Genomic DNA, 20,868 nt, shown 5'->3' with positions numbered 1-20,868 from the left:
TCACTTTGGGAGAAGCTAAGCTGTTATCAAGTAAAGTATATTTACATTCAGGACAGAATAAATAACATCAGCAATTGTGAACTTCAGAAAGGCTTAGGCAAACTAATTTTGGACAAGTCTGCTCTCCTTTTCCGCACATCTGAATGAATGAGAGCTGAGAACTTAAGACAGTTTTCACCTCTTCCAGCGAAGGCCAAAAAAGGAACTATCCCAATTTGTCACCTATACAGAGTCTTGGAAGATATAAGCGAAAAGAACAGTGGTGCACATTTTAATAATGTGACTATCATTCTCTAATTCAAAATACAACACAATTCCAAATCTGTGCTGCTATTCATCAACCGCTACATTACCCTATCAAGAAAGAACCACACAAGAACTGAACTCTGAATGCAAAAAGATTGCTGGAATCTGAGTACAAGAGGAAATTGGGACTTACGGAGAGGAGTATTTGGATAGCACTGTGAATGACCTCTAGATACTGGAAATCAATTATGCAGCCCGTCACAGAGACGTAGGAGTAATCATCTAGGGTGCCAGGAGAAGAAGGACGCACCACCCTTCGTATGCAGCCAGGCCCATGCTCTCGCCACCAAGAACGGTGCATTGAGATGTTAAAAGTCATGAGATCAGTTTCCTAGGAGACAGGGAGGGAAAAAGCATGAAATCCTCTAATTCAGTATTATTTAAGATGAAGAAATTGAAATAAAAAATGGTTTTAATTATTCAAAGGAAAACTACATATCTTACCTTCCCCTTCACCCACATAATTTTAACATGAAAGTAGATCATTAAGAGGGAGAGAGGAAATTGCAAATGTTTATCATTTATTTGGTAACTGTGCGTTGGAGCTCCTGTCCAATAGAAGAACCATCATACCAAGTACAAAACACAGTGCATATCCTATGTCTTCATGGACTTCACTGCTAAAAAAGCAATTTTATTGTCATTTAATTAAAATGTGTATCAAGGATAAATTCTTTGAACAGGAAACAGAGAAAGTTTTACTCCATGGTTCTAGAAGTGATCTAAAATAAACTTCCCACATATTTACTTAAATTAACAACTACAGAAAAATCAGGTATTATTTTAAACTGGGCCAAGGAGATTGTTCCAGCTACCACAGATTCAAATAATAAGCTCTTTGCAGTCAAGGTGTCTGAGATCGGTAAAGAGCGTCTCAAATCAACACGAGGTAATCAAAATTGCTTTGTGGACAATTTTACATTTGAAAGCATCTCTTTGGAGTTCGCCTTCAAAAGAGATGGCTCAGGAGTATTTATTGGCTGAAGATTTGGCCTGGGAGCAAATGAAACCATCTTGATACAGAAGATTGGGAGATGGTACCACTGTATCCTGTGAAGGCAAGATAGAGGCTGGCAGCTCCCTGCTTGAAGTTAACTAGAACCCATTTTAATGCCAAAACCCACTTCCACACTGGCGATTAACGTGAAATAAGTCATATCAATACTTCAGATAATTCAGATTTAGGTTTTTCCCATTTCCCCATATCAATAAATTTCCAGGTAGCTGTAATAATGCGTACAACATTGTTCACTATAGGCTGACAGATTTCCTCATTCCCATATGTGCCAATTTGTGAACACTGCATGTACACCAATGCTGATTCACTTGTATCTCACTCTGAAAATCTGTCCTGTAAGTTTATCTGTGACATTGACAAAATGTATATTTCGCGTAAACTCTTAGTTCTTAGTTCTACTTCTGTTAATTGCCTTTATTCTGGTTTGAAAAGTAACCATTGAATTACATCTTGCCAATCTCTGTAGCTGATAGTTAGCAGTAACAAGTCAGCAGATGTTTTTACTCTCCATAACTTCTTTACCCTTAAAATGAAGATTTGTAGGATCAATCATTCACAGTTGATGAAGCATTTGTCTTTTGACTCTGTGTGCTGTTCCTTGATACCAGTTTAGAACATTTTCAGCTGCACTATGAAAATGATTTACAAAATCTGAAGTTGACAGATAATTCAATGTAATGAAAATGTAATTACAAATATAGTCATAGGAAATAGCAGAAGCTTTCTCTGTACAACAATACCAGAGATTGCACAGTGTTAGCAAGTGCTTTTAGCAATTGTCAAGTGTAGAAAATGCCATTTATCAAGCAGTAAGCACATACTCATCTATTTTGGTAACTCTTTGTTGAGTGCAGAAGTGGATTGTCAGTGTGGGTTAGTCTGTATCAAATGCTGCAAGTTAACGTTTCTTTATTGTAACTGTGGGAATAAATTGTGAAGTCTGCGTGTCAGGTATTCTCATAGGATTCTTTGCCATCAAGGTCTGGTGTTCCCCCCCCCCCCATTGTTTCTTGTGTTTTGTTTTGGTCTTTATGCTTTATTAGTTATGGCCTGTGCTCATGCTTAGGTCACAGTCAATGGTGAAGAAAAACAGTATGCTTAAAAAGGGAAACAGCTCTGCTACCTTGCCAACACCTTTAGAACACAGTACTTTGGCATATGGTTGTCTTTGGCCATTTTAGGTAAAACCTTTTGCTTCTGAAATACTGCTATATTTGGTTCCTGAGAAAATTTTTTAAAAATGGCTTAAATTTACGACCATATTTAGAAATATCTCCCTGAATTTGCTGACCATTATATGAGCTCATTTAAGAAAATAGTGAACAAGGCACATCTGCAGACTCTTCTATATTTCAAAGCTGCTGGTGCTTCAGAGAGGGAAGGAAACAGCACTACTAAAACTAAAGTTATTTTATCTGATCAAAAAGAGATGTCATCACAGCACTTGCAGCTGCTGTTATTACCATTATTCAGAAATTATGGAAAAAAGCCATAAGAAGAGTATTTCATAATTACTTTTCACTGCATGCATTATGTCCTGAGTCTCCAAACCAAGTAAAAGGATAATGAAGGCCCAGCAAAGACCAGTTCCAGAAATGCAAACAAAACCACTCAGTGCATGAGCTTGACCTTTAACACATCACTTCACAAAATGACAGCCACAAGTTTTTGAGCTGATAAATGTTAAGCTGCCAATCAATAAATGAAAGCCTAAAAAAAGAAAATAAAAATCACTCTCATTTTTTTGGAGATTTTTAATCTGTAAAGTGAGTTGAGTATCCCAGGCTTTGAAAAAGTAGCCTATGTCTTTAATCTCCTCCACAGAAACATATAAAATTGAAAGACTCTACACTTGATTGTCAAGGTTTTAAATACCAGCATATTTCTAAGAGTCTTTTAGTGTCTGTGGATTCAGCATTTGGAAGCTCTGGATGTTGGAAAAGCTGCTGCTCAAGTGGATTATTCTCAATCACATGTTTAATAAAAGTTAAGAATTCTTAAAGAAATACAAGCAAATTCTTGAACTTTTTTTCAGTAGATAATGTGCTGCTTTCCAATGTTAGAGGCAATCGTGAAGCAAACTTATAACACGCTTATATAACATCACCTGCTGACATTTAAGCTGTTTATTATTTAAAGTAATAATAAGGATATTTATTTTGTGTTTACCTTATGTACAATGCTTACAAGAAACAAAAAATGAGAATTTAAGGTTAATAAAAGTCACCAAAGTAAGAAAATACACTAAAACTCCATTCCATTTTCTAAGACAAAAAGGTAATGCTGACTTGCCACTCTGTTCCTGCTTTTATGAATGTGGAGAAAAGATTTACATCAAAACCTGATCAATAGCTAATAAAAGGTAATGCACAGTGCAAGGAGAAAAACAGTACATTTTCTTGTAAATCTTTGCTCCCAGTTAAGTTTGTAGTTAAGATGCAGTGATGTTGGCATGGACAATGGACCCACAAATCCCATAGTAACTAATTTCAAGGAGACAATCTCCATGAGATGCAAATGATGTCTTCCAGTGTTAGCAAGACCTGATAAGAACTTTGGCTAATAGCTGATGCTCATTCTCTAAAGATTCACCACCGGCAGCATAACATTAATTTTCTAACTATTTTTTTCTTCCCTGAAACCATTGTTTCTGGTCATAGCTGCTCTGTGTGTGATCAGTTATGCTCCACCTTCCCTTGTTGTGCTGAATGGATTGGTTTTGAAGACCTGGGCAGATAACCCTAAAGAAGTCCCTTGATAAATATGGGAGCTAATAATAGAAATTTCCCTATTTTCTTGATTGGGATTTTGAATATTGACTCAAAAAATTGCTTTCAATTTAAACTCTTGCTTCAGTGTTACACAGATGTTTTTCACTTGCCCAATGAGCTAGTGGTAAAAGATAGCTCCACTCAGTAATCATGATATTGATGATGTGGTAGAGTGATGAACCATGCTGCTTCTGGGCAGTCTCCCTAGTTTGTTACTTGTGAAAAGATAACATAAGCAGCATATTGCCCTGATCCTGAAATGAAAAGATACAAGAAGAATATCCTTAAATTCAAGTGCATAGACTCTACTGGGACTACTCAGCTCTCTAAATGAACTGATATCCTGGACCAAGCAAGTGTGCATATCACCCAGTACACTTCAAATTAGAGATATGATGTGATGCACATAAACCCATTACTCCTAAAATTTTCTAGTGTCAAGATCTTCAGATAAAACAGATGAGGAAATCCCAGCATCATGGGCAGAGAATGGATAAGAGACATTAAGAAGCACAGACACCCTTTGTGAAGAGTAGATTAGAAGTTCCATCATTCCTCTAACTGAGATTAGAGGTCCCCTCTCAGAAAAAAAAAAAAAGTGTTCAAGTTAGGCAGTATTGTCATTACTATCCTTTATTCTTTGAGCTTAGTCAGATTTTATTTTAGTGATCTACTCAAATGGTAAAAAAACAAAAATGTTTGCTCTGTGTTACTCAATTTACCACACACTCAGAAAGCTCTTTTCTGCCTTCCAAACCAAACAATATTAAAATCAGATTTGCAGAACTTACTTTCAAAGTAGAGTATCTTTAAAAAACCTAAGGTAAGAAGAGAACAGAAGAAACAAATTGCTGCCTTCTTTATGCAACATTAGATTTGGTCATAGAACCCTTCAAGGGATTGTTTTCTCCAACTTGCTCCCCTCTAAAGATGAGCTCTTATTCCGGCAATATTCAGAGTCATGCTAAAATCCTGGTTTTATGGCTCATCTTTTTTCCTAGATCTGCCTCGCTTTTGTAGCAGTCTCTGTGTTTGAGAAACAACCCAGAGATCACTGAAATACGTTCTAAGATCAAATAAATAAAAAGCGTGAGACAAGGTGATTGGATCCATATGCACCTTACTCATCACTTGTCATAGGCAGTTCAGTATGAGCATAAAGAAGCCATGGATGACTGTTCTTCTCCCATGGGGTCCTTGACATCTGATTAAGCCAAGCACTTAGCCTGAAAATTGCTCTTGCCTATTCCCTCTGATGATCCAGACATAGGTAAGAGACAAACTAGGTTTGGATCGATGGCAAACTATGAGCACCATTTTCATATTTGAAGACTCAGACTAGGATAAGGATTTTTGTAAATTCAAAGCAGACTGTTGTGTCCCTCTGTCAAGCCAAACGTACTTCTGACTGAAGCAAAGAATGAAGAGGAGACTGAAATGTAACTTTAATAGTATAGAATCGAAAGCAGCATTGGTGTGACAAAGATATTCATCAGCACATATACTGTGGGAAAACATCTCAGGGCAATACCAAGCAAGAACATGTGAAAGAAGGCTTGAAAAAGTCTTCATACACAAGATGCATAAACAGGATCCAATTACAGATCATTAAAATTTTCTGTCTAGAAGATTCACAAAACTACGTACATTTGAAAAAACAGTTTATAATGTAAAGCTATCTTCAATCTCAAGAACCGTATTTTAACTTATTTTTATCTTTGTTGTTGTTTTCAAAGAAAAGTACTCAGATCCCTAGGGAATTCTGCATAGTTTTAAATAAAAAGAAATTAAAATTTGTCACCAACATACCTTCCCTCAAAGACAAAATGCTATAGAAAACTTTTTCCACACTGTTTTACAATACATTATTTTTGATACTTAAAGAAGGATTCAGCTGAGCACCATCCCAGTCTCTAAGCATTCTACAAACACACTGCTTCATCAAGAAAGTACATATCTATTGAGAACGCTCTTGAAATGTTAACAGAGACTGGATTTCTACTCTTAAAGTAGAAATGTCTGGCTTGGCTTTTTCTGTGCTAAAACTGCCTGGTTTTACATAGTTCTCCATCATTCACATTGTGGATGTCTTGATGTGAGAAATTGTGCAAAACCAATCCTTGCATGAGGTGGTACTTCTAATGTTCCTAGGAAATATATGCAAATAGCAGGCACAATTGGTGCCAAAATCCCACATAATTGCTTTTGTTCCACATATTGAATCTAGCCTCAAACCAAAATAGGATTCATTTTCATTATTATCCAAATAATTTTATTTTGCACACAGTGGTTGTGGGAAAAAAAAAAAGAGAAAGCATGGGGATAAAGGCATGATTTAGAATGAAACGTTGCAATAGCAGTACAGTTAATTTTAATAACTCCCTTTATGTTTGGTTGGCTCTGCATTCTCCCTCTCCAGCATGAGCTGAGGAATACAACTTCCCGGCTAGAAGACAAGGTGAATTCTTTGCAGGAAATAAGCACGTGAGATAGCAAGTCCTAAATTCAAGGGTGTGTATGAGAGTCCAAAAACATTAAAATGCACCATAAAAAGACTTTTGAAAGCTCTCTTGAATGTTAAGATTTCCAACAAGAAAAATGACTCCCTTTTTTGAGACTAACGAGAATGTTCCTACCTGCATTCAGGAACACTTTTAAAGATTAATAGGCCAGTTTAGGTAACTGCTGTTCTGTTCTCTGCTTTGCTTGCTTGAAGCAATGCAATTGCTCATTATACTGCCAGCTCCTGTTGTTTTATGGCAAGTCTGGTTACATTCAGTGTTTTTGTTAAAGCCTCCATTCTCAGAGACATGAGATCACAATAAGGATTTCAGTTTGTTATAAGAGAGTGAGCTGAAGAATAGAAATTACAAAAAATAAAAAAATAAAAATCACAAACCCTACTGCTAGGCACTTCCAGTCTGTGCTGAAAGTGGTATTATTTGATGCTTTTTTAAAGCTTAGCTTGGAACCTGGCTGTGAAGCATCTGGAACACCAGTTCAGATCATGACTATTTAGGGCACTATGTCACCAACTGTGCAAGATAGTCCCCTAGAGATCTTGGATGCTCATGGATCCTCCAGGGCATTTTTTAACTGCTCGATTAAAGAGTTCAAAATTCACATACACCCCAGAAACTAAGTTGGGTGCTCATTATGATTTCTAATTTTATTGATAATACTCCACATGGTTTATTGGTACTTATGTTAGGAAATATGACTACATCACAGAATCACAGAATCACAGAATTGTAGGGGTTGGAAGGGACCTCTAGAGATCATCGAGACCAACCCCCCAATGACTACATGACTAAATCTTGAATATTAAAAAAGGATAGGACATGGGTTGTGGATGATCTATCCCAGGAGGCGCTCAAGGGCAGGCTGGATGTGGCTCCGGGCAGCCTGATCTAGATCTAGTGTTTAGTGATCCTGCATGTAGCACAGTGGTTGAAACTAGATGATCATTCTGGTCCTTTTCAATCCAGGCCATTCTATGATTCTATGATTTATAAAAAATAAAAATTGAATTTTTAAATTTTTAGTTATTCTTACAATTCTGAGCAGTTGAAAACATAGCAACCATCTGTACAGGACTGGCTTCTACTTTAGAGAAACTTAGTTTTTATTTCTTACTGCGTGCAGAAGAGAAGGACTTCACTGAGAAGAGAAAAGATTCATTGCATCTTTTGAATGTGCTCCTATATAGCTTATTGAATAGAACTGTCTGCCACTAACAGATTGCCAAGAAGCAAGTATCTGTGCTGCTGAAGCCCTCCTGAGGGTTCAGAATACAAAATAAGAGAAGAAGCAGTGAGCAGCAGAAGTGTACTGAACTACCAGGGGACTGCTTTTGTCTTTTTTTAAATTTAAGTCAAGCACAACATGTAATACTTCTTTTCTGCTCTTGAAAGCACATATCCTGATGACAATTTTTAAAAACTATATATTTTTCATTCCTGTGATATTAGGTCACCATATTTAGTCTTCCATTTTTTTGTGATGCAGTTTCCTAATGATCTTGGCTTTAGCAGAGCAATGCTTTAACCACTGGCCTTGCTTATATTCTACCAGATCAACGAATGTCTCTTAAGTGAGTATATTACTCATATTAAAAAAAAAAAAAGTCACTTTAGAAAACTTAAATTTAGACGATAAAATTTAAAATCCTCCCTTTACCAGAAGAGGAAGTGAAGCAGTGACAGTAGAAAAAGATACTATTCTAGGAGAGCTCAGTTAATATGATATTTAATTTCAAATTGCCTGTAAGCATTGATCCATATACTAGGTCCCTTAAAACATTTTATGTATATAAATATATTTATACTTTCTATTTTATATATATACACACTAAGTGTGCATTTACATAAACAGATAAAAGTATATATGTATATTTATTATTACCTGCACAAATTAATGATTCAGCAGTGCTTTCCTGAGAACATCTGTCAGCTGTGGTCAAAGCAGGCAGCATTAACAACCTCTTTCAGCAATGCACTCTAATCAAATGAATCTGATCTGCTACATAACCCACCTCCAGATCTCAGTGATCCTCAAACATTCACATGAAACAGAATTCTCATTTGTCCTCTTCAATTATTTTCAGAAGATTATCTCAGGAACAAGGATCCCTTTTTCTCTGACATATTTTCTCTGTAGCCAGCTTACACTCATAATCAAACTTCCAAGTTTTTTTCCCCATGAGATTAATTACCAAAATTTAAGGATATCCAGTAATTTCAGGATAATCTCATATGTGTCATGCCAAAGGAAATCAGGGAAGTGCTGTTCCTACCCATTTTTTCATAGGAAAGAAGTTTCTCACCAAAGTTCTTCTAATCCATTGGGTTTGATATGATAACCCCCAAATGTATTTTTAATCTAAGAGAGAAAGATACAATCCTCTGTTATGAACTTAAAGTCTAAGCAAATTATTTAATGGTCCAGTAAACAGATATATAATTGGGTCACTTTAAGGAATGAATGAAAACAGAGAAGCCTAGTGACCCATTCACTCTTTAACATCACTGATTTGTCTGCAATCTATCATTCAAGTTTTAATATGGCCTGCTCCAATAAATAAAAAATAAAATGACACTACTGCAAAGATATAAGAGCATATCAATGTTTGAAATGATAGTTACATTTCACTGCCAATTTTGAATTTGAAGAACAATAAACTACTTCCAGAGAGACTGAAAGCAAAATGACAGCAAGACACAGGTTTAAAAAAAAAAAAAAAAAAGAACTAGTAATATTAACACCCCTTTATATATTTACTGAAATAACTAAATCAGGACTACTACACAAAGGGCTGCCCAATACAAATATTTTTTTCAATTTTTCTAAAAAATGTCTTAACAATGAAGCCTTTATCTGCAAGGTGCTGAGTATCTACAAGTTTTAATACACTTCAGAGATCATTAATCTTCACTATAAACAATTATTGCAATAAGTAGTATATTCGTGTTTTATTTTTAAAGCCACTTAAAAAGCATTAATATGAAGACGTCAATGTGACTCCAGTAGCAGCTGGAAGTCTGAGCTGCCTACAAAGCCACTGAACTGATTCAAAAAAGCATGCATGCAACTTACTTAATTTTAACAAGCATCCCATTGACCCTAAAGATCTACATATATTTGCTAGATTACTGCCAGAAAGAGGAGAAGGAATCAGAAAGATTCAGAAAGAGGAGGGTAAAAAAAAATGATTATATTCATATTAGTCTAATTGTATGTCTTGGCAATAGTACAGAATTTCTTAGTACCTGCTGTACATATTTTTGCAACTCAGTTATCCATAGACAGGAATGCTTTACCATGTTTTGCTCTAAGACTCTAGTTAGGAATGTGAAAACAGTCCTCAGATAATAGTAGTGGATGTTAATGTTACTTCCAGATACAACTGGTGCTATTTCAAGAATATTGCTTTTAAAAGGTGAATTAATTTCCCTTTCACCCTCTGCGGAGGAAGAGAAACACAAAGAGGGTAATGCTGTTTCCATTTAACATATGCCTCACTTGCAGCCAGCTAATGTCTGAATGCTAAATAACAAAGATGTGGATGAATTCAGAGCTAAGCATGTCTTGGGGAGACTGTAGATAGGATAAATCAGGGAAATGTTGAGTTGTGAAAATGCTAAGCAGGAGGGGATACCATTTCCTGCCTCTTACTGCCCATTGACCCTTGGAGAACTCCCCGCTACTGCTCTTCCAGTAATCGTCACTCCTTAGAGCCAGAGACTGAACAAAAATTTTGCTTCTTAAAGCACTGCAGAGAATTGGGTCAACAAGAGGGGATGGGTTGGCTTAAGTTTCTTGTCAGCTGGGGACAGGATACATTTCTGTGGGCATCAAAGCACTGCTAGCTCAGGTGACACCAGCTGTGGAGAAGTTGTCCAGAATCCACCCCTGCCCAGGAAATCCATCTCAGTATAGTGCATTTGGAAGTTACTTAGCAGGACTGTGGATCAGGAAATACAATGTGGAAAACATCATCAAATGCTGCTTTGATACTTCTAGATAACTTATGTCTTCTCACGTATAACACTGCATGAACTAACACACGTACATGGATTTGTTTTTCAGTCTCTTACTAGAGACACAGCTGCACAGCATTGTTACAGGCAACTGGCAGTGCAGAGACATACAGGAACTTCAGACAGCTTTGAATTTGGTCACACTCAGCCTAACTTTAGGACAGGGAAGCCCACACTGATCTGACATAAAAGGATCTGAGTTGATGACATGCCTATAGATTGGAAACCATGAAAGTTCACTGACTTGCACATCTGGATAACAGAAATGCCTTCACTACGCATAAGGAATTCTGCTGTCCTGTTTAGGACCAAAACAGATTTCATCTACTTGATATTAAGAAGAAAACAAACCACCACAACTATTCATGCAAATACAACAGGGGCATTTAGCTATTCACATGCATAATCAAGTTTTTGCACAGCATGCAGACCACTGTGTAAAGGGTATCCTTAGTTTGAAAGATAGAAAACAAGGTAAACATCAATTTTTTAAAGGATTGTCAAATGCTGAAGTTATTTATGAATTTGTCTTTTGCTATAAAGAAGTACAAATATTGAATAGTAAAGACTTAAGATCTGAACAGCAAAATTACAAGATCCTTATGTTAAAATAACGGAAAAAGTGGTCACTGTATGATTACCTCACTGTATGATTTAGACTTAATTCAAGTACAATGCTTTCCACAATTTCTTGAATTCCAAGGTATATATCTCAGAAAGATCACAAAGAAAGTGGAAAAAAAAAACAACAAACAGCCTCCTATGAAACACTTTCTATGGATGCTGACAATTCTTTTTCTCTGAAAGAAAACTCATAAAACTTTGATGAACAGTGTACATGGATCACATCTCCAGTATGACTTCTTTGGAATTCCCTTACTAAGGAAAAAAAATCCTAAGGAAAGGAAATCTGTTCCTGTTGATTTTTTAGGGGCAAGTTAATTTTTTTTTAAGAACTCTATTTATGTAGATTGTGCTTACTTACAAAAGGGAAGCAAGAAATAAAACCAAGCAAAAAAACTCAAACAGAGAAAAACCTCTATTAATACAGTGTGAGTAAATCACACAGAAATAAATCATAGATTACCATAACCAAACACTAGTCCCAGTGTGGTACTATTTCAACTACATTGGTATAATCAAATTAGCTGGATTTCTACTAGAATGTAAGTAATTACAAAGTTTTAAAGATACTTCAAGTTTTTTTTTTTGTTTTTTTTTTTTTTAAATTGTGCTACAGGATACAAAATAAACTGAAACGTTATAAGAAGCTTCGTAGAATACAACACAGTAATGACCATGATCATGCGTGACTATTCCATTTCAATAATTTAATTAAAACTGAATTTTCACCCCTAATTCCTGCAGCAGTATTGTTCAACCCAAGCTCTTATTTCTTTTTAATTGTAACATGGTCTGTCAAGGAAATAAATTATCCTGCAAAAGTCATAGAAAGGGGCACTAATGTAGTGACACTTGACTGTTCACTGCAGGTACAACTCAAAGTTCAAGAATTTGTTTTGTGCGTGGTTTTTTACAAGTTCTTTCAAGTAAATTAGAAAGCCTGCTTGACTTACACCTAATAAGTTCGTTGATATATATGGACAAAGTACCTTGAATTAAATACACTGAATTCTGAGAGAGACCAACCAAACTTCTCGAAATTCTCAACAAATGACCAGAATTCTAGCAGAGAAATGACACAGGATTGCAGATATCAAGCACATATTCATTACTGCTCTATTTTTGTTATCTAGCCCATTTTGTGTACTTTGATCTGTACAGAAAACAGATGCAAGAGTTATGTGAATATCATCTGGAGATGCATTCATCTACTGAAACCAACATATGTTTCCGTATTCATTCCACCAGAGTTACAGTTCCACTCCTCTTGCATTACTTTTGATTCCCTCTCTGCTTCCAGTTCCACATTCTGTGGAAATTTGTCTTCTAGACTCTGCTCAAACACAACTCAGGCAACACACTGAATTGCTACTACTATCACAGTTATCTCTAATCCTTCAAAATTTGTCAAGGATCAAATGGTTTTCTGAATACAAGAAGAAATGATCAAGAATAAATGAAAACAACAATAATCTACTGCAATTCACAGTTTAAAAAAAAAATTCTGAAAAAAAAAAAAAAACAACAATTAATTTCTTTTCCATTACTGTAAAACATACAAAAAAAATAGTCACAGGAATTGCCCCTTCAGAAGGTAGCACAAGACTGTGACACCATGAAACTGTACCTTCTCATATACAATGTGCGTGCTCATCTGCTTCACTCTACTCCATTTTTAAAACTATGAATAGTTACAAACTCTTATATAAACAACAAGGTATTATTAGAGTGCCAGAGAAATGTAATTCAAAACTAATGTCGTGCTCCAGGGGGAGAAATATTCACTAGAAGATCTTCATTCTTTACCATCAAAGCTTTGACTTCCAGATAAAATGGGCAATGGAATGCATTGGTACGCCTTCATTAAAGCCAGTGCAGCTACAAATGTTTAGATTGCTAAAGAATTTGGCCTTGGAGATACTGTCATTGAGGGAGAAGAGAAATTAAGCATTAGATTCTAGTTTGGAAAAGCCAGTAATAGAATAAGAAACATCAACTCTTCTGAATAATGACAGCACCCCTTGGGTAATTAGAATTTCTGGAACAGCAACATTCTAGGTACTAATGCCACTGGCATTTATAACAAGAGAGTAATTATTAGAAGTTTAAAAGTCTCCTGTGACTGAGGTTTACTGTTAACTTACAATCAAATAACTTGTGTCATCATATTTTATTCATGTCTATTGCTGTGACTAATTCCAGGGATCTGACTGGAAAAATCACAGATTGATACTAATATTAGTTTGTTGGTATTTAATTACCACCATGTCCAGAAAGGTCTATTCTCCTATATACGTATACATTACTTTCAAAGATGGTTTTAGAGAAGTATTTTCATCGATTTTTACACACAACAATTAGTTACCATTATGAAATTTAAAATACCACAAATATTTCTCCTATTTCAATTCTTGATTTTGTGAAGCGCATAAAATATTAAAGCTACAATAATGCTCCATTGAGATTGTTGATTAGTTAGTTCAAGGTCATTGCAGGTCTGCTTATTATGAATTGCTAAGATTCAGGTTTTACCTGCAGGCTAGCTGTCTACAAAGAAGGGAAGAGTAGCTCCAGACCATCTCTGCTTCTGTAAAACTTTACAGCAGCCGAATACAGGAGCAGGACTTTTGTTGTCCCCTATTCCACCAGTAAAAACAGCCCCTCTCACTGGACTCCACTGTATATAACTGTGGAGTAACGGAAGGCAATAACAATACATTCTACTAGAAAAGGAGCGCACTTATAAAGACGCCTATTAAGATTTAGTTTAGAAAGCAAAATAAAAGAAGGTAGCTCACCCTTTCTAAAAACCGGTGATGTCTTAAAAAGAGTACAGTCTTTGAAGAGAGAGATACTGCTCCCTTAGCTGCTAACTATTAAATGAGAGTAAGGAAGTGGGGGACCCAGGGTCCAGCCCTTTAAGTTACTCAGGTGCATTGCTTGCACCTGAGCTCCCTGGGTTAGCCACACCTTCTCACCTGATGCTCAACCATTGCTTCAGGTCATGACCTGGCAATTCCCATACAGTAATGCACTACTCAAGGGTTGTTTTGTATGCTCCTAGTGATGCAAATAGGTAATAAAGGTTTATGACAAACAGACTCTAATTGAAGGAAATCCTCAAAAACTTATTTAAAACAAGATTATTACATTGTCTTTAATAGATCTTCCCAGCAAAGAGTGGTGCCGATCTTGTGCTGTTTGCCCTTTAGTTCTCCAGATACCTCTGAAACTAGATAGACACCACCTATAACAACATGATAATCAGTAGGATGTTGTCACAGACAAAATGCTGGAAGCAATGTCATCATTAACACCCTCCTCTTCAGTTTAGGCATGATTTTTTTTCTGAAGCATAAGTTAACGTAGAATAGATTAGCAGTATCAGACAGGCAAGGAGATACCATCAGTACAAGTAGCAATCAGGTGTATTACTCCCGCTGCATCATTTCTCAGATGTCAGAGGAGAAACTTATTTTTCTGTTCCAAAACATGGCTTGTTTACCCATAGTCAAATGGTGCAATAGCAATGACAGAGCTCTTAATTCTCAGAAAATGGCTACAGATTGTTAAGGAATAATTTCAGTGTACTAGAAAGCAGTGTTTGTGTCAGTGCTGCTCTGCAAGTGATTTATGCTCTCAGTCCATCATCCGGTGCAATCTTCAGTGCTGCTAGTAGTGACAATCTGAGAAAGGAAAATAGTTAAACAGCACAGCTAATGTTGAGAACTTTATTTTGTAATGATTTCTCTGGAAGATTTCCCAGATTACATATCTGCCCTGACATAATAGCCTGTACATCAGAAAATAAGTCTCACTGGAGATGCACTGAGAACAGCTACATTTATTCACAGTGGGTAGGCTGCTTTCCTTCCCTTCTTCTGACATACTGTGTTTGTTACTTCAGCTTTCAAAGAATTCAGCCAGTTACTAAGGCTACAGGTTGATCACCTTCCAATTCCCAACATTCAGTTGCATCACCACAAACAGGAAAGGCTGAGAAAAAGTATTGTGTGACAGACAGACCTTCAGTGCAGTCAAGATGTTGTTTTGGTTTTTTTTTTTACCTGATTGTGATATTTTTAATTACTTCCTATGTTTCTGTCCTCAATTATAATATGGAAGTGCTATTGAAGGTCATGACACCACTGTTACAGTTCCAGGAATTAATACTTTTAATTAATATTTTTAATTATTTTTTAATGTAGTACAAATATCAGAATCTATTTTCCATATGTAATATTTTATATTTTATAAAATTTAATTTTTAGAATATATCTATTCATAGTTGTCTTGGTTTCAGCTGGTACAGAGTTGATTTTTTCACAGTGTCTAGTATGATGCTATGTTTTGGCTATAGGAGAAAAACAATATTGACACTACACTGATGTTGCCAAGGCCATTCCAGTTTTTCCAGCTTCTCTGCCCATAAGTGGCCTGGGAGGCACACGGAGCTGGGAGGGGACAGAACCTGGACAGCTGACCTAAACTGGCTAAAGTTATATTCCATACCACGTGATAGCATGTGAAAAACTATCAAACTGAGGGAATTGGCCAGGGGAGGAACTGCTGCTCAGGGACTGACTGGGTATCGATCAGCTGGTGGTGAGCAATTGTTCTGTGCATTGCTTGTTTTGTAAATACATGTGTATTTGTATATAAATATAATTACCATTCTCTCTTTCTCTTCTGCATTAATAAATAGTTTTTATCTCAACCTACACGTTCTACCTTTTTTTTTTTCCTATTGGGAGGATGAAGAGCGAGAGAACAGTTGTGCGGCACTGAGCTTTTTGCCAGGTTAAACACTGACAATTTTGTACAGAGTTTATGGACACATAAAATTAAAAAATAAATGTTGAACAAAATCATCACAAGCTTTCATCAATGCCATCATGTTTGTTCACAGAGCTGGCAGTCAGTGAAGAGGATATCACATCATATACAAAGAAGTTCTTTTACTTCTGACAAAACTCAAAGATGGCAACCTGTTTTTTTTTTTCCAAGATGCCCAACAGTAAAATGATACATATTACACAGACTGAATAGCAATTATTTTACGGCTGTTTACGAGGGTGGATAGTGATAGGACAAGGGGGAATGGTTTTAAACTGAGACAGGGGAGGTTTAGGTTAGATATTAGGAGGAAGTTTTTCACACAGAGGGTGGTGACACACTGGAACAGGTTGCCCAAGGAGGCTGTGGATGCCTCCATCCCTGGAGGCATTCAAGGCCAGGCTGGATGTTGCTCTGGGCAGCCTGGTCTGGTGGTTGGCGAGCCTGCACATAGCAGGGGGCTTGAAACTAGATGATCTTTGGGGTACTTTTCAACCAAGCCACTCTATAATTTTATTATTCTATGATTCTATTTGTGTGTATTCCTATGTTAAACTGCATACATTCGAAAACAGTGCAATACAGCCACACTTGCAGTCCACGCTTTCCTCCAAAACAATCCTCTGTCTTTACCTTGTGAGGAGAATAACAGAAAGAAAATCCTCATTAAAAAGGAAAAAAATGACATAACTGCTTAAGGAACTTATGTTTGTTTTTATGACTTGGAATAAATTTAAGATAAATTAAGAGATAATGAAACTTAATAGAACAGAAAGTGCTTTTCAAGTCAGTGACATGAGAATAAGGTGTACACTGTTCTTAACATGACTTGTCACAAGTCATCTAGTGTAATAACTGAGCCTTCTCCAATTAGAAGGTCTCCTCAGATTACCAAAAAAAAAGTGACAACAAGTAATATCTAGCATTACTCTTTAACAGTCCTGCTCTGACTGTAACTTTGACTCTCCAATTACTATATATCAAAAAGACATTTTTAAGGATCCTAATTAATATTTAAATAGAAGGATAAGCTGATACAGTTTTACAGTATTGTCCCTAGATGATAATTTCTTTCTTTAAATAAAGAAAATAGAGGGAGATTTTCACGGATGGTAAAGTTTTCTGAGACAGAAACTCTCACTGAGGAGAATGGCAGTGAAAGAATCTTAGGCATCATAGTGATAAGAGATAGAAAGAAAACTTTATCTCTCTTTATCAGTTAATTAGTTAAAGCTTATGTTTAATTTTACCAATTCTTACTACTCATTACATGAATCTAATTTACAGAGACATGCAGTTCATTTAAGCATTAATCTGAAGCATTTCAATGGCACACATTAAGAACACTTTTCAGAGTATCAAAAGGAAACCAAGGATTAGACTCTCAGGAGAACAGATCAATCTCACTTATCTTCAGGAGGTCTAAAAAAAGTCTCAAAATTACCTCGTTTTACTCAGTTTTCTATCCCTCTTGCAAAGAGAGATGTAGCTCTAAAGGGCAGTTATTCCTACAATAGGTATTTAAAAGATATAAGATGCCTCTGGAGGATGTCTTCTGCTGAAGATGGAAGGAGACCCCATAATCAACCTGGACTAGTTGAATATGATTAATCCTCCAAAACACTTTGAAATGTAAATCAAGACTTTAAATCTAGCAGACAAGATCTGTGCTAGATTCATTTATTGAATAAATGGTTTTTTTTTTTCATCATTTAGAGCTACTGATGAACATAATTCATTTATATGTAGAAGTTGCTTTCGAATACAGGAAGAGTGTATACTCAAGTGATTACTTCGTATTTCTGAAGTGAAAAATTAAAATAGACATTTTAAAGGCATAAAACAGATTGGTTTTCTTTAAATGCAGTAATCATATTAATATTAACAATTATTAGTTATAGAATTTTCCTTTGATAAAATACTCAATTCCAGACTGACATTTCTATCCTTTTATTTCAGTGTTGGAAAGCTAATCCAATTTCCAGCCACAAATAACACTGTTTTGAGCCCTTCATTTTTTAAAATATGTTGACAAATATGTAATAAAGTAGAAAGAAATAAAGTGATGAAGGAACAGAAAAGGCTGAGATATGTAGAAAATTTAACAGGATGAATTGTCTTCCACTTTGGTAGACATTAAGTACAGGGAAGATATCACATCCATCTGTAAGTATTCTGAAATGTGCAAAACAGCATCTAGCTGAACTTCACTGATTGAAGTGCTGCTCCTGACTGTACTCTTCCAGAGGAGCAAGAAAATGCTCCCAAGAATAGGACTTTCTAAGGAGCTGACTGTACTCTACTTGAGCAAGGCCACTGTAGGTAGTCCATCAGAAAAGCAGGAACTATCATAAAGTCTATCTGAATAGTTCAGAGTTTTGGTTACCAGGTATCCAAACTAGGACAATATGCTCAAGTTCATCAAATGGATTTGAAAAACTTACAAGAATGTAGTGGAATAATCAGAAGAAAGCCAATGGAAATTTGGGACAATCCAACCCCACTGCTCTATACAATAACCACTGAAGATTGGGTTAGTTTGTTTCCAGGAAAGTCAAACAAGGAAAAAAACATGGAAATGCCATGTTTTTCAAGCCTCCTTTCTAAAGAAGCTTTATAATCCACCTTCACATGAAAGGGTAAATAAGGTTTATAGGTCTTAAACCTACATAAAAAAGGTCTTAAACCTATAGGTCTTAATAAGTCTTAAACCTATAAAAACAACAACAACAAAAAAAACCTATATGACTCCTGTGTGGATTGTAAAAAAATATATTTATTTTGCAGTTTACAGCTGATCCAACACTAAAACTCCTGACACTGGCTGGTCCATCAGACTTTCATTCCTATTTTGTCTAACTTGATCTCTGTTACCTTGCCTATATGCTTTACTTCTCCTGCTGCAGCAGACTTATTTTATATATCACTTTCTCTAATATCCACAGAAAGAATTTCTGAGAAGGGCTGAATACTTCCCTCATAACTTGTATACATTTATATTCATACCACACTTAGAAAAAAAAAAACAACCTATTTTTGTGCATTTAAAATACATCAGGACCTACAAAAGATCTATTTCATAATTATTTCCTCCCTCTCCAATTAAAAAAAAAAACTGGTATCTTAAAAATAGTTTGCAATTCTAAGGTAAAGAGAAGAATGATCAGTATCCTATTAGAATGACTTGGCATTTTGAAGCAAGTAACTTATACTGCATATACCAAACTGAAAGGATCAGGGTGCATAATCCTTTCTGCTCCTTACATTGCAATGAACTTGATTTAGCCATAAACTTTTCTTCTGTGAAACACCTTTACACACCTATAATACACACAGGTTTTAAAACAAATCTGCAAAGACTGTATTACAATTTTCTTCAGAAAAATGTAATACTTTTAAGAAAGTCACTTCCTTCTTCTTCCTTTCTTTTTTTTTTTTTTTTTTTTTTTTTTTTTTCCCTCCTTCAGGCACAGAAATCATTCCATTTATCTCCTTAAAAGTGAAAAAATTGTTGAAGTCTCCACCAGGCAATATTTGTGAGTGAGTATATTTCAATAGCTACAGCTACAATTACTCTTGCAAGCACACTGGCTAAATTCTGCACTTAATGCCAGTAATAAAATAGTGTTAAATATAAAAGTCCAAGCTCAGATAATACTCAACAATTATTTTAGGGAACAGAGTGCACTGGATAATGCTAAGGAATATTAATGACAATACACTTCATGTTCAAAGAGAACTTTGACTTAAAAGTATTCCATGATGGAGTGACAGCATCTTGGTGGACCAAGAAAAGGCAACTGATATCATCTACCTGGACTTCTGCAAAGCCTTTGACATGTCCCTCACCTTATCTCTAAATTGGAGAGATACGGATTTGAGGGGTGGACTATTCATTGAGTAAGGAATTGGTTGGAAGGTCACAGTCAGAGGGTTGTGATCAATGGCTCTATGTCCAGGTGGTGGCTGGTGATGAATGGTGTCCTGCCAGGGTCTGTCTTGAGTCTTCTTTATCAATAACATAGATGATGGGATTGAGTACACCTCCAGCAAGTTTGCTGATGACACTGAGCTGAGTGGTGCTCCTGATACGGCATAAGGAAGGGATGCTATCCAGACAAACCTTGGTAAACTCAAAAGGTGGGCCCATGTGAACCTAATGAGGTTCAACAAAGCAAAGTGCAAGTTTCAACCCCCCTGTCACAGGCAGAGTTGCTAACCACTAGTTCAGGTACTAGATAAGGTTGCCCAGGGCCCCATCCAACCTGGCCTTGAACACCTCCAGGGACGGGACATCTACAACCTCTCTGGGCAGCCAGTTCCAGCACCTCACCACTCTACAGTGAAAAAATCTTATCCAGATATCTAATCCCCTCCTTTAGTTTAAATCCTTTCCCTTTTCCTTATCACTATCTACCCACGTAAAATGTTGAGTTCACTCCTCTTTATAAACTCTCTTTGAATATTGGAAGGCCTTAATGAGGTCTCCTTGTAGCCTTCTCATATCCAGACTGAACAAGCCCAGCTCCTTCAGCTTGTTTCATAGGAGAGGTACTCCAGCACTCTGATAGATGTTAAAAGAAATTAATTATGCTAAGGTAATTGAATTATTTTTTCAAAGATACAAGTTTCAAGAACAGATCAGAAAAAAAGGTTTCATGCATATCTGAAGGGAAAGATATGATGTAGGGTTATGTTTACTCTATTGAATCCAGCTCACGGGTATGAAATTGAAATGCAGTAACTATGAAACTGCTGAGATTAAATGACATAT

At 36.1% G+C, this 20,868-nt stretch overlaps 1 protein-coding gene across 5 annotated transcripts in view; it reads right to left on the bottom strand.

Moving 5' to 3' along the window:
• NKAIN3 (sodium/potassium transporting ATPase interacting 3) overlaps positions 1-20,868 on the bottom strand; it is a 404,665-nt gene that overhangs the window by 82,501 nt on the left and 301,296 nt on the right. For 4 of the 5 annotated variants that reach the window (XR_014882537.1, XM_085221178.1, XM_031552871.2 and 1 more), the window contains one exon: positions 440-637. The exons of the other annotated variant lie outside the window; for it this stretch is intronic. Coding sequence is in view for 3 of the 4 variants with exons in the window: in XM_085221178.1 (XP_085077304.1) it covers positions 440-637 (198 nt within the window). In the remaining variant the exon portion in view is untranslated. The remainder of the gene's footprint in view (positions 1-439; positions 638-20,868) is intronic. 5 annotated transcript variants of the gene reach the window in all.

This window comes from Meleagris gallopavo, chromosome 3 (genome assembly GCF_905368555.1).
Source record: "Meleagris gallopavo chromosome 3, MGAL_WU_HG_1.1, whole genome shotgun sequence".
Classification (NCBI taxonomy): domain Eukaryota; kingdom Metazoa; phylum Chordata; class Aves; order Galliformes; family Phasianidae; genus Meleagris; species Meleagris gallopavo.
Note: the sequence above shows the minus strand (reverse complement) of the source record. Positions and strands in the feature narration are given on the sequence as shown.